Genomic DNA, 10,269 nt, shown 5'->3' with positions numbered 1-10,269 from the left:
TGAATTCTAGGCCAGCCTGGTCTATATAGGGAGTTCCAGGATAGACAGGCATATAAAGAGAGACCCTGTTGGGCTGGAGAGATGGCTCAGCGGTTAAGAGCCCTGGCTGCTCTTCCAGAGGTCCTGAGTTCAATTCCCAGCAACCATATGGTGGCTCACAACCATCTGTAATGATACCTGGTACCCTCTTCTGGTGTGCGGGCATATATGCAGGCAGAATGTTGTATACATAATAAATAAATAAATGAGACCCTGTTTCAGAAAAGAGAAAGAAAAATAAAGAAAAGAAAAAGGAAAAAAAGAGCAGCACAGGCCACAGCCTCCACCCAGAAGGTATCAAGTGAATGATACAGATCGAGAGGAGTCTGAGGGAGGAGTCTGAGAAGGGGCTCGCAGGAGAAGTGGGCTTACCAAGTCAGGCCACAGAACGTCTGTTTAGTTAGCAGTCACAGGAGAGGAGGGAGCAGCAGGTGGGAGCCCTGCAGCAGAAGGCAGTTCAAGACTTCTCCAGGAGGTACAGTGTGGCTGGCTGATCGATGCCTCTTCCCCGAGGGGAGATGCCAAGGGCGGCAAGAGGGCTTGACCCTCAGGGAGCAGAAGTGGCCACTCAGAAGCACGTCTGTCTAGCACCCCGAAACCTTGTTCTTCAGATGAGGTCTCAAGTAGCCCAGGCTGGGCTTCAATTTTCTATGTATCAGAGAATGACCTTGAACTCCCAATCCTCCTGTCTCCACTTCCTAGAACTACAGCCCAGTTTGGGGACCCACACTTTGAAGATAACTTCTCAGCATCCAACATGGAGTCTCCAAATAGAGGACCCTTGTGGGAGGAACCCGACATCTATGGGGTGTCATGCCTACTGTAGGTGAGGCTCCTTCTGAAAACCACCCTCACAGTCTGCATCCTGCCTTCCAAATGCAGACACATCAGCTTCTGTGGGAGTGGCCAGGGAGCTGGGAAGGGAGACCAAAGACAGGCGGTCTGGCTCACCTTGGCTATCCTAGAACTCAGTCTGTAGACCAGGCTGACCTAGAACTCACAGAGCTCCACCTGCCTCTGCCTCCTGAGTGCTGGGATAAAATGTGTGCTCCACCAATACCCGGCAAGCACAGTCCTTTCTTAACTGACATCTTGCCTCTCTGTGTGCCTGGCATTCAGGAGGCTTTCAATATGTGTGGCTTACTGGCTCTCTGGGCTTCCATCTGGAAGAGGACTGGATCCTAAGAGTCTGGTTTTTGCCTGTTACCCTGTGTTCATCACCTGCTCTGGGCTCCTTCCTGCCCTCCATGTTGCTGGAGGCAATCCTGACCTCCAGCAGCCTCCCAGCTTCTTGCTGCAGAGGCCTCCTCCCCAGTACTCTCACGATCACCTACTTGGCCACAGGCCTTACAGAGTCAAGAGCATCAGCCGTGTCTTCAGCACCCGGCACAGGACTTGACAGGACCAAATGCACATAGTCTTGAGAATGGGGGAAGTCAACTGCACAACAGAGTCACTAAAAGCCCTGTCTGCTGTTATTTTACCCAGTGCCCCACATTCAAACGTGTGTGGTAGATAGTAGAAGGTGTGTTGTAAACTCCCTTTCCATAGTTGGGGAAACCGAGGCACATAGCTGGATGTGGTCTGTGCAGCAAACCTGAGTGTGGCAGAGCACTGTGTTACACACTCCTGACACAGCTCACTTGTGCCTCTACTGCCGTGGCTCTCAAAGTTTGTTGCGAGCAGGAGCAGTGTTTGGGCCATCCAAGAATGTGCTAGAAACGGATATTCTGTCCACATGTGCTGAACCACAAACCTTGGATCTGAATTTCATCAAGCCTTCTAGGACATCTAGTGCATTCCCAAGTTCCAGAACCCCTTCTTTGCAATAATGCCACAAAGTCCCTACAATTATCTGTACTTTATAGATGGGTCAATAAGGCACAAAGAAGAAGACAATGGGGAGATGACCCTGGAGAGATGGCTCAGTGCTTAGCAGCTCTTACTTCTCTTGCAGAGGACCTGGACTTGATTCCCAGCACCCACGTGATGACTCACAACATCTGTGAGTGACTCTAGTGTCAGGGGATCTGGTACCTTCATCCGGGCTTACAGGCACTCCACTCCTGTGGTACACATAAACTCACTCAGGCAGGTCGTTTTCCTTCTATTTTAAAAATCTTATTTATTTGTTTGTTTTTGAGGCAGGGTCTCTCTATTATGTAGTTCTGCTCTGGCTGTCCAAGAGCTTACTATGTAGCCGGGGATGGCTTTGAACTCATGACATCCGCCTGCCTCTGCCTGCCAGGTGCTGGGATCAAGGGTGTGTGCCACCACTGCCCGGCTATTTTAATCTTTTAAAGGCAAAAAGGCAATTGCTCTAGGGCCACACAGCTGGTAGATGAGTACCAGTGTTCGAATCCACATAGTTCCCTTATGGAAATCACTAAAGAATTGACATCAGAACTCAATTAGGATCTGTCCTCCCCCCCCCCTCCATTTTTTCGAGACAGGTTTTCTCTGTGTAACCTTGGCTATTCTGGAACTTGCTCTGTTGACCAGGCTAACTTACAGAGATCCGCCTGCCTCTGCCTCCTGAGTGCTGGGATTAAAAGTGTACACCACCGCCACCGCCCATCTAAGATCAGTAGTTTTTAGCCATTCATGAATAACTCCATATTAAGCGCCTGTTAGGGCCAGGCTAGGTGATGGAATTGGGGAGCCTAGTTCTCACTGAAGCCATTTTGGGAAAATTGCTCAGACCTGAATCAAAACTGTGAGACAGGATGGGAGGCTCCTTTAAAAGGCGGAGACAAATCGGCGGAACTATAGAAAAAGGCCACTAAGCGCGCTCTCCGGAAATCTGAAACTGCTACACACGGAAGTGTTTTAGGCTAGCGGCAGCCACGCTGCCGGAAGCTTCGCTGTAATGGGCCGCAACAAGAAGAAAAAGCGAGATGGAGATGACCGGCGGCCCCGGCTCGTCCTCAGCTTTGATGAAGAGAAGCGGCGGTGAGTGGCCGGGTCGAACCCGATTCCCGTCAGGCTGCCGGGAGAAGCCTAGCCAAGCCCAGGGTGCGCACGTTCACGCAGAGAGCTCTTCCGGCTCCGCCCCTGGACGTGCCTGAAGACCTCGTTCCGCTTTCCCCACATAGTGGGGTACAGACTCCCGCTCTATTCTCACAGGTCCCAGTCTGCGCAGAGCAGTGCCCTGGACCTCTCGAGTCCAGCCCGGTCCATGGTCGCGGCACACAGCCGGCTGCCGTAGACGAACGACGAGAGAATAAGATGAGAGAGGTTTATGTTCATTCATTCTCTCATCGTACTGTGTTCCGGCCAAGCTTGGGTCCCGGAGGCTGAAGCTCTGTGCTTCGGTGTCACCGTGGATAAATGGCACGTTGTAGTGGGTCTGCGGAAACCCTAGTGCAGAGCATCAAACGAAACCTCAGTTGCCAGACCTGGTGGTGAAGACCTATAATCCAAGCCACCCGGGATGCTGAGGCAGGAGAATTGCAAAGTCAAGGGCTACAGAGAGAGTTCAAAACCAGTCTGGGCGTTTGGGCGATGTGTAGAGTCCCTGTCCCCAAATCAATATAAAGTAATTAGTTTAGGTTTAACTCTCCAGTACAACCACAAAATCAGGAACAGCAGATACCAGATAGGAGGAAGCAAGAGTCGGGAAGGTGGGGGGCACCCCTAGGTCCCACCCCACTGGTGGATTCAGGGGTCGCATGTCGTTGAGGACTGGGTGTTGGTTCAGTGAAAGAGTTTTGGGGTCTGGGGGAAGGCGTTCTTGGAAAGCCCCACTAGGGACGACTCCTACCGGTGTGGATGCAGCATCCACCTGCTCTGTGTCTCGTCTGGACGACCTGGCATTGTGTGTACCCACCAAGGGGCAAGAAACGCAGGTGAAGTAGGTACCCAGGAGAAAGAAGCCTGGGAAAAGGCAGCATTCTCTGTCACACATTGTGTGGTGACATGTTCAGTGATAGTAAGAGTGTAGTAAGACTGTCGCTTCCAGCAAAGGTGTGTGGTAGGTTACACCACCTAGGATTACAAAAGTACTCTGTGATGGTCCAGCCAGGACTAGCAACTCATTTCTCTTAAGGTACTCTTGTCATCGAAGGACCCATAACTGCGTTCTCTGTGACACTGGATAAGTACCCTTGTCTCCCCTCAGTGTCCTTATCTGTAAAATAAGGACAGGCTGTTGAGAGGGTAGAGGGGGCTAATGGGTAGGCTAGAACCTGGCCCTATGGCACTGGAGGGTTTGTCTAGAGCCCTTCTTTCCTCGTGTCTCCTCCCGACTCTGCTCACTCCCCTGCTTCCTTCCTGCAGGGAGTACCTGACAGGCTTCCACAAACGGAAGGTGGAGCGGAAGAAGGCGGCCATTGAGGAGATAAAGCAGAGGCTGAAGCAGGAGCAGAAGAAGCTCCGGGAAGAGGTGCAGTACAGAGGAGGATGGAGAGTTGAAGGGGTGGGGGCTCATCTACCAGGGGAGGGACAGCAGAGCAGACGGCATGTGAGCGTGGCTGGAGCTGGAGCTGTCCCAGGAGTAGAGACCCTGGTGTGTGTGTGTGTGTGTGTGTGTGTGTGTGTGTGTGAGTGTGTGAAGGGTGAATCTTCTCTTGCGCTTACCCTAGGAACTGTGATCTCACACTGTGGAAGTGAGCAGGGCTGTTGCCCCGATGGGCTGAAAGGCCATTCTCACTGTGTTCATATTTATCTTAGTGTCTTTTTCTGTGGCTGTGATGAGATACTTTTGACAGAAACAGCTTATGGAAGAAAGGGCTTGTTCTGGCTCTGGGTTCAAGGGCATAGTCCATCAAGGCAGTCAAGTCAAGGTGGCAGGAGCTTGAACCGGCTGGTCCTGTCACATCCCCAGTCAGGAAGCAGAGTGATGAACACATGCTGCTGTTCGGCTCTTTCTCAGCCAAGGACTAGCACCACCCACAAGGTTCAGGTCTTCCCACCTCAAGATGATATCCCATAGGTGTGCTTAGAGGCCCATCTTCCGGGCCTTCCTAGATTCTGTCAGCTTAACAGTTAACACCATCACATCCTCCTGTCTGATTTCAGCGCCACCAGGAATACCTGAAGATGCTGGCAGAAAGAGAGGAGGCACTAGGTAAGCCCCCACCAAGATTTTCTGTGGAGAGCATCTAGTGAGCCTGGGCTTGTGTGTCCCCAGGTGGGGATAAGAAAGAATGGGGAGAAATCTGGATAGAGGGTGATTTCCTTAGCCACAGAGATCTTGGTAGTGACGTAGGGGCCAAGGGGCTCTAAGTGCATGTGGATCCGAGACCAGGAGACCCAGAACACATGGTAAACTGAGGCTGAACAGAGAGCCTGGAGATGGAGCAGCTCTTGCTGTCACTCAGTTTCTCCAAGGCAAGGACAAGCTGGAGCACAAAGGGAAGAGAGGGTCATTTCCAGCACTTACCTGTGGGTGGAACTCTGGACCACTCTGGAGGTACAGGAACAAAGGGTGGGCAGGGCTCTAGAGAAGCACACTGCATGCCAGTCCTCATCCCTCTGGGGCTCGGAGGGAGGCTGCAGAGGTGTGGTGGCTGAGCCAGGGCTGAAGACTGGTCTGTGTCCACCTTGCAGAGGAGGCAGATGAGCTGGAGCGGCTAGTGACAGCAAAGACGGAGTCGGTGCAGTATGACCACCCCAACCACACAGTCACCGTGACCACCATCAGTGACCTGGACCTCTCGGGGGCCCGGCTGCTAGGTCTGCCTCTGCCTGAGGTAGGTCCCAGGACAGCCCTGAGGAGGAAGGAGTATATTGGTCTGTGGGGGCTGCTCAGTGCCTGCCCATGTCAAGGGTATCCTGCAGGAAGTGTACCCCTGAAAGCTCAGTTCATCAGTCAGTTGAGTGTTGCCATGGTAGACCTCCCAGGATATGGGGGCGAGTAACCATGAGGATGCAGGGGTGAGCCCTTGTGGGGTCCTTGGTACTGAGTTCAGCTATGGTAAGTGCTCAGCAGACTACAACCCTTGCGTGATAAGCAATATACTGTGGCACATATATGCAAGGGCAGTGAGTTGGTAATGTGGGTCGTGCATCCTCATTGACTTGTTCAGTAATTGAAAACAACAGCATCCCAATAAGGAAAACATTCCTCTGCTCCACTTAAAACTGTGGCTGTGGCTTGTATGGGAATTTCTATAATCAGGGTCCTTCAGCTCTGCAAATGTTCAAGTCTTTTGAATAAAATGCTATGCTATTTACATAGAACCTACACAGGTCCTCCTTTGTCCTTTAAATCGTCCTCTCGTTACTTAGAAAACTGAATGCCTGGCCAGCGAGATAGCTTAGAGTAAAGGTGCTTCCACCACCAGAGTTCCATGGTCTGAGTTCAGTCCCCGGAGCTCTGGAACTGCACATAGTGGAAGCAGAGAGCTGGTTCCTACAGGTTCTCCTCTCCTCCTACACACACCCTGGGGTGTGCACATCACACCCCCATCCCAACATAAACACACTAATACCAGAACAAAATCCGAATACCCTGAAGGTCCTGGCTGAGTTATGATAGTGCAGTATTCAAAGGATAGCGAGAGTCTGGGTCCTGCAGATGAGGCTCAGTGGCTAAGAACACTTTCTGCTCTTGCAGAAGCCCCAGCTTCAATTCCTAGTACCCACATGGTGGCTCACTACCATCTATTACTCCAGTTCCAAGGGATGTGACACTTTCTGACCTCTGCAAGCACCAGGTGTGCCTGTGCTATACAGATATACGTGCAAGCAATATATTTATACACATAAATGGATTTAAAAATTAAAACAATTAAAAAGAAAAAAAAGACAAGAAATCTGGTCTCAGCACAGACACTGTTTCCTTCCAGATGTTTTATTTCTTTTCATTGTGCAGCTGGTCAACTCCAGCTGCCCAGAGGCTCAGTATAAAGTGCATTTCTGGGCTGAGGGTGCAGCCTGCCCAGAGTGTGAGACCCTAGGTCTAGTCACCAGGATCACAAAAACAACAGAGCAAAATCCCACCCATTGCTGAGGCCCAGGTGTGGAAGCACACAAGGGGGTGAAGGCAGGAGGATCCTTAGTTCGAGCCCAGCCTGGGGCCTGTCTCAAAGAGAAGTTCATTCTCTGAGTTGAAGTGTCTCCATCCTGGAAAGCCGCGGCCTGACTGACTTCCACTGCCTGCTTCATGCATGTCCTTTAAAGCCTGACCCAGAGTCTCGTTGTCATTGCGCAGATGTTGCTGTTGGTGAATGCTTGGATACAGGCTGTCCTTTGTCATTCTGGTTCTCAGATAGTGTCCTAGTTTCTTTTCTGCCAGTGTGACAAACACGAACCAAGACAACTTAAGGAGGGAAGGGTTTCTTCATCTTGTACTTCCACGTCACAGGTCATCATAGAAGGAAGTGAGGTCAGAAACTCAACACAGGAACCTGAGGTAGAAACTGTGTACTCGCTCACTAGCTCAGCTTAGCTAGCTTTTCTATAGCCCAGGACCACCTGCCTAAGGAATGATACCACCCTGTGTAGGCTTGGGCTTACATAGACCAACTTGATGTAGGCAGTTTCTCAATTGAGGTTCTCCCAGATGACTTTAGGGTGTGTCAGGTTGACAGTTGAGCCATCCATAGTGCACTACCCAGAGCCTTCTCTGGGCCCTGCTCAGACTTCTGAAGTTAGGACTGCTCGGTGCGCTGGTCCACTCCCTGTAACAGTCCCTGTCCTTTGTTTCTCTAGCAAGAGGACCAGGAGGAGGCGCCATCCACGGAGAAGCCAACTAAAGCCTTGCCCAGGAAGTCCAAAGATCCCTTGCTATCCCAGCGGTGAGCTCTGGCTTGTAGTTCCTGGTCCCATTCCTGTCTGCACTAGTGGCTAGACGTGTGGAGCTACCCTAGCCAGAGGGGTTGCAGGGGCAGGGGCGGGGGTCTGCCGGGCTCTGTGGAGCCAGACCAGGCAGAGTTTGAGATGTGTAGGGAGCTTGTCCCAGCTTCTCTCCCATTCTACTTAGCTGTGTCAACCTTTGGTAGTGATTGCCTCCGCCTCAAGGGTAAGCCAAGATGCTGGCCTCACCAGCCTCCACTTCCCCCGTAGCATCTCCTCCCTCACAGCCACGCTGCACGCGCACGGCCGGAAGAAGGTCAAGAGGAAACACCCTCGGCGGGCCCAGGACTCCACCAAGAAACCTCCTAGTGCCACTCGAACCAGCAAGACCCAGCGCCGCCGCCGGATGACTGGAAAAGCCAGGCACAGCGGGGAGTGAGCGCTCGAGAAGCCTGTGGGTCCCCAGCCGAAGTCCCTGGATGTCCCTGTAAGCCAGCTGTGTTGAGGAGGAACTACAGCCTAAGCCTGGAAAGCAGAACTTCTCCAGTCTGGGGCTGTCCCTGCTTGGAGCTGGTCCTGGCTTTGAGCCCAGAAGGAATGGACTTCCTAGAGCCCAGGTCCTGGAGCCTGCAGAGCACTGCCAGGGCCTCCTCACCAATGTACATCACCTGGGCCTCAGCAGTCCTTGAAACTACTCACTTGTGTGCTTGTGGTTTGTCCTGGCTTTGCCTTCTGGGGCGGTGGGAATGGCCAGGGGTCCACCTTCCACCTCGAGGTTTTCCTGAGGGTGTTACAAGATCCTGTCATATGTGGGTCCCCTAGTCATAGCTGGAGACCAGCGTGTTCCATGTAGACTCCAGAGCTGTGACCAGCTGTGGCTGTGTATGGTAATATCGCATCAAGGAGGCTGAGGCAGGAGACTCAATCCACAGTCATCTTCAGCTACATGGGGAGGTCTGTGCCATCTTGGGCTGGCTACCAGGTGGTATCTGAAGACTGAGGACTTGAGTTAGAGGCCACATTCAGGGATGGAAAGCTCAGCTCGGGCAGGGCCTTCCTGGGACTCAACCCCTTCTCTCCTTTCCTGCCCTCTCTACTTCGGGAGTGGTGACTTTACCATAGGCCTGGGCCTCATCCTCTAGACCACCGAGCAGAACGACAAGCCAGGAGATGCAGGGATTTGCTCCCCGTGTGAGCCTCAAGCAGCGCTGTCCTGCTGGGTGTGTTTCCCTGTGTGAACCTTCAGGGCCGCCCTGAGGCTCGAGTGTGAGGAATACAGGATTCTCTACATTACACCGGCTCACCCCTCACGGCTCACAGCGTGTCACTATCTTGTCAAACACAAGAAAAGGAATGATGACGCTATGAGGCCATGTTTGCAGTCCCTGCAGCTCAAGAGGCCTAGGTGGGAGACCCCCAAGTTCTAGGCCAGCTTGGGCTACATAGCATGTCTTAGGACAGTGAGGTTCAGCTCCACACATCAGAAGCATCATGTAGTAAGGGTGTAGTAAGGACTCTCAGGCTGACAAGAAGAAAGTTACCAGTCCGGAGCTGGGAAGGCTAGAAACTGGGGTGGCAGACTTTTAGATCTTCCTTTTATTTCTTTTTCTTTCTTTTTTAAATAACTTTGCCTCACAGCCCAAGATAGATGCATTTCAGTTAGCAGGGAAGAGAAAGCGATGAAGAAGGACATAATTATCCTTTTAAAAGGCCTACACACTTGCTGTGTTCTGCCAGCTAAATAGAAGGCAAAGGCCAGGGGCGTTGGGTGGGGAGGAGGGCGCTCCCTGCAGCCTGGAGCTTCAGCCCTGGCTGTTTTAGGAAGGCAAGTGCCCACAGGACTAGGGGTTGGTCTGCTAGACGCAGGAAGAGTCGTGGGGAGGCTGCCCAGCAGCACAAAGTGGGACAACAATGGGCAGTGACTCAGTCCAGGGAGGCAGCCGGCCGAGGCATCCAGAGCAGGACACGGGCGTCTGATCAGAGAAGTCCCTTCACGTATTTGGAGAGGCTCTTCCAGAACTGGGCGAAGGGAGAGAAGGTTGTGTAGTTCAACATCCCTGGAGAGCAAGGGGTTGTGGGTCGGGGAGGAGGAAGCCCTCACCCAGGCAGAATGGAACCAGAGTCCGGGCTTTGTATGTTAGCGAGGCCCCCTGGTGGCAGTGAGGGTGTGTGCAGACAGATCCGAAACAAATCCTGGATGAACCCGGGAGAGAAGGGAGGGCCTCCCCCTGCAGGCCTAAACTCTCTGCTAACCAGGTTCAGGACACTGCAGATAAGCCGTGAGCCAGGCAGCTCAAGTGCCATGAGCGTGCGATGGGGACTCCAAGGAGGGCACCCAGGAGAGATGGTAACTCCAACATCAGTGGCAAAGACCAAGTCACCAATCTGGCTGGCCCTACCCAAAGAAACCGGCCAAGGTTCGGGGCCTCCAGAGGGGGCCATTCAGGGGTTGCTGAGGTGAACCGCAGCCCTGCCCAGGATCTCAGCTGA

The 10,269-nt window shown here is 52.6% G+C and overlaps 1 protein-coding gene across 2 annotated transcripts; it reads left to right on the top strand.

The window, feature by feature from the left end:
• The first annotated feature begins 2,862 nt into the window (after window positions 1-2,862).
• Window positions 2,863-8,452, top strand: Nol12 (nucleolar protein 12). 2 transcript variants are annotated; one of them, XM_057792179.1, is made up of 6 exons: window positions 2,863-2,991; window positions 4,318-4,423; window positions 5,059-5,107; window positions 5,590-5,732; window positions 7,696-7,781; window positions 8,050-8,452. In XM_057792179.1, exons 1-6 carry the CDS (start codon window positions 2,909-2,911, stop codon window positions 8,216-8,218), a joined length of 636 nt encoding a protein of 211 aa, XP_057648162.1. In that variant the 5' UTR covers window positions 2,863-2,908; the 3' UTR covers window positions 8,219-8,452. The 2 variants fall into 2 exon arrangements, with proteins under 2 accessions (XP_057648162.1, XP_057648163.1); XM_057792180.1 differs by lacking the exon at window positions 2,863-2,991 and adding an exon at window positions 3,130-3,276.
• The last annotated feature ends 1,817 nt before the right edge of the window (window positions 8,453-10,269 follow it).

The sequence above is a fragment of the Chionomys nivalis genome, chromosome 17, assembly GCF_950005125.1.
Source record: "Chionomys nivalis chromosome 17, mChiNiv1.1, whole genome shotgun sequence".
NCBI lineage: Eukaryota > Metazoa > Chordata > Mammalia > Rodentia > Cricetidae > Chionomys > Chionomys nivalis.
Note: the sequence above shows the minus strand (reverse complement) of the source record. Positions and strands in the feature narration are given on the sequence as shown.

Coding starts and splice junctions, on each gene's coding strand:
- Nol12 (XM_057792179.1), top strand. CDS start 2,909: ATGGGCCGCAACAAGAAGAAAAAGCGAGATGGAGATGACCGGCGGCCC. Junction 2,992..4,317: donor TTTGATGAAGAGAAGCGGCG/GTGAGTGGCCGG, acceptor TCCTTCCTGCAG/GGAGTACCTGACAGGCTTCC. Junction 5,733..7,695: donor TAGGTCTGCCTCTGCCTGAG/GTAGGTCCCAGG, acceptor TTGTTTCTCTAG/CAAGAGGACCAGGAGGAGGC.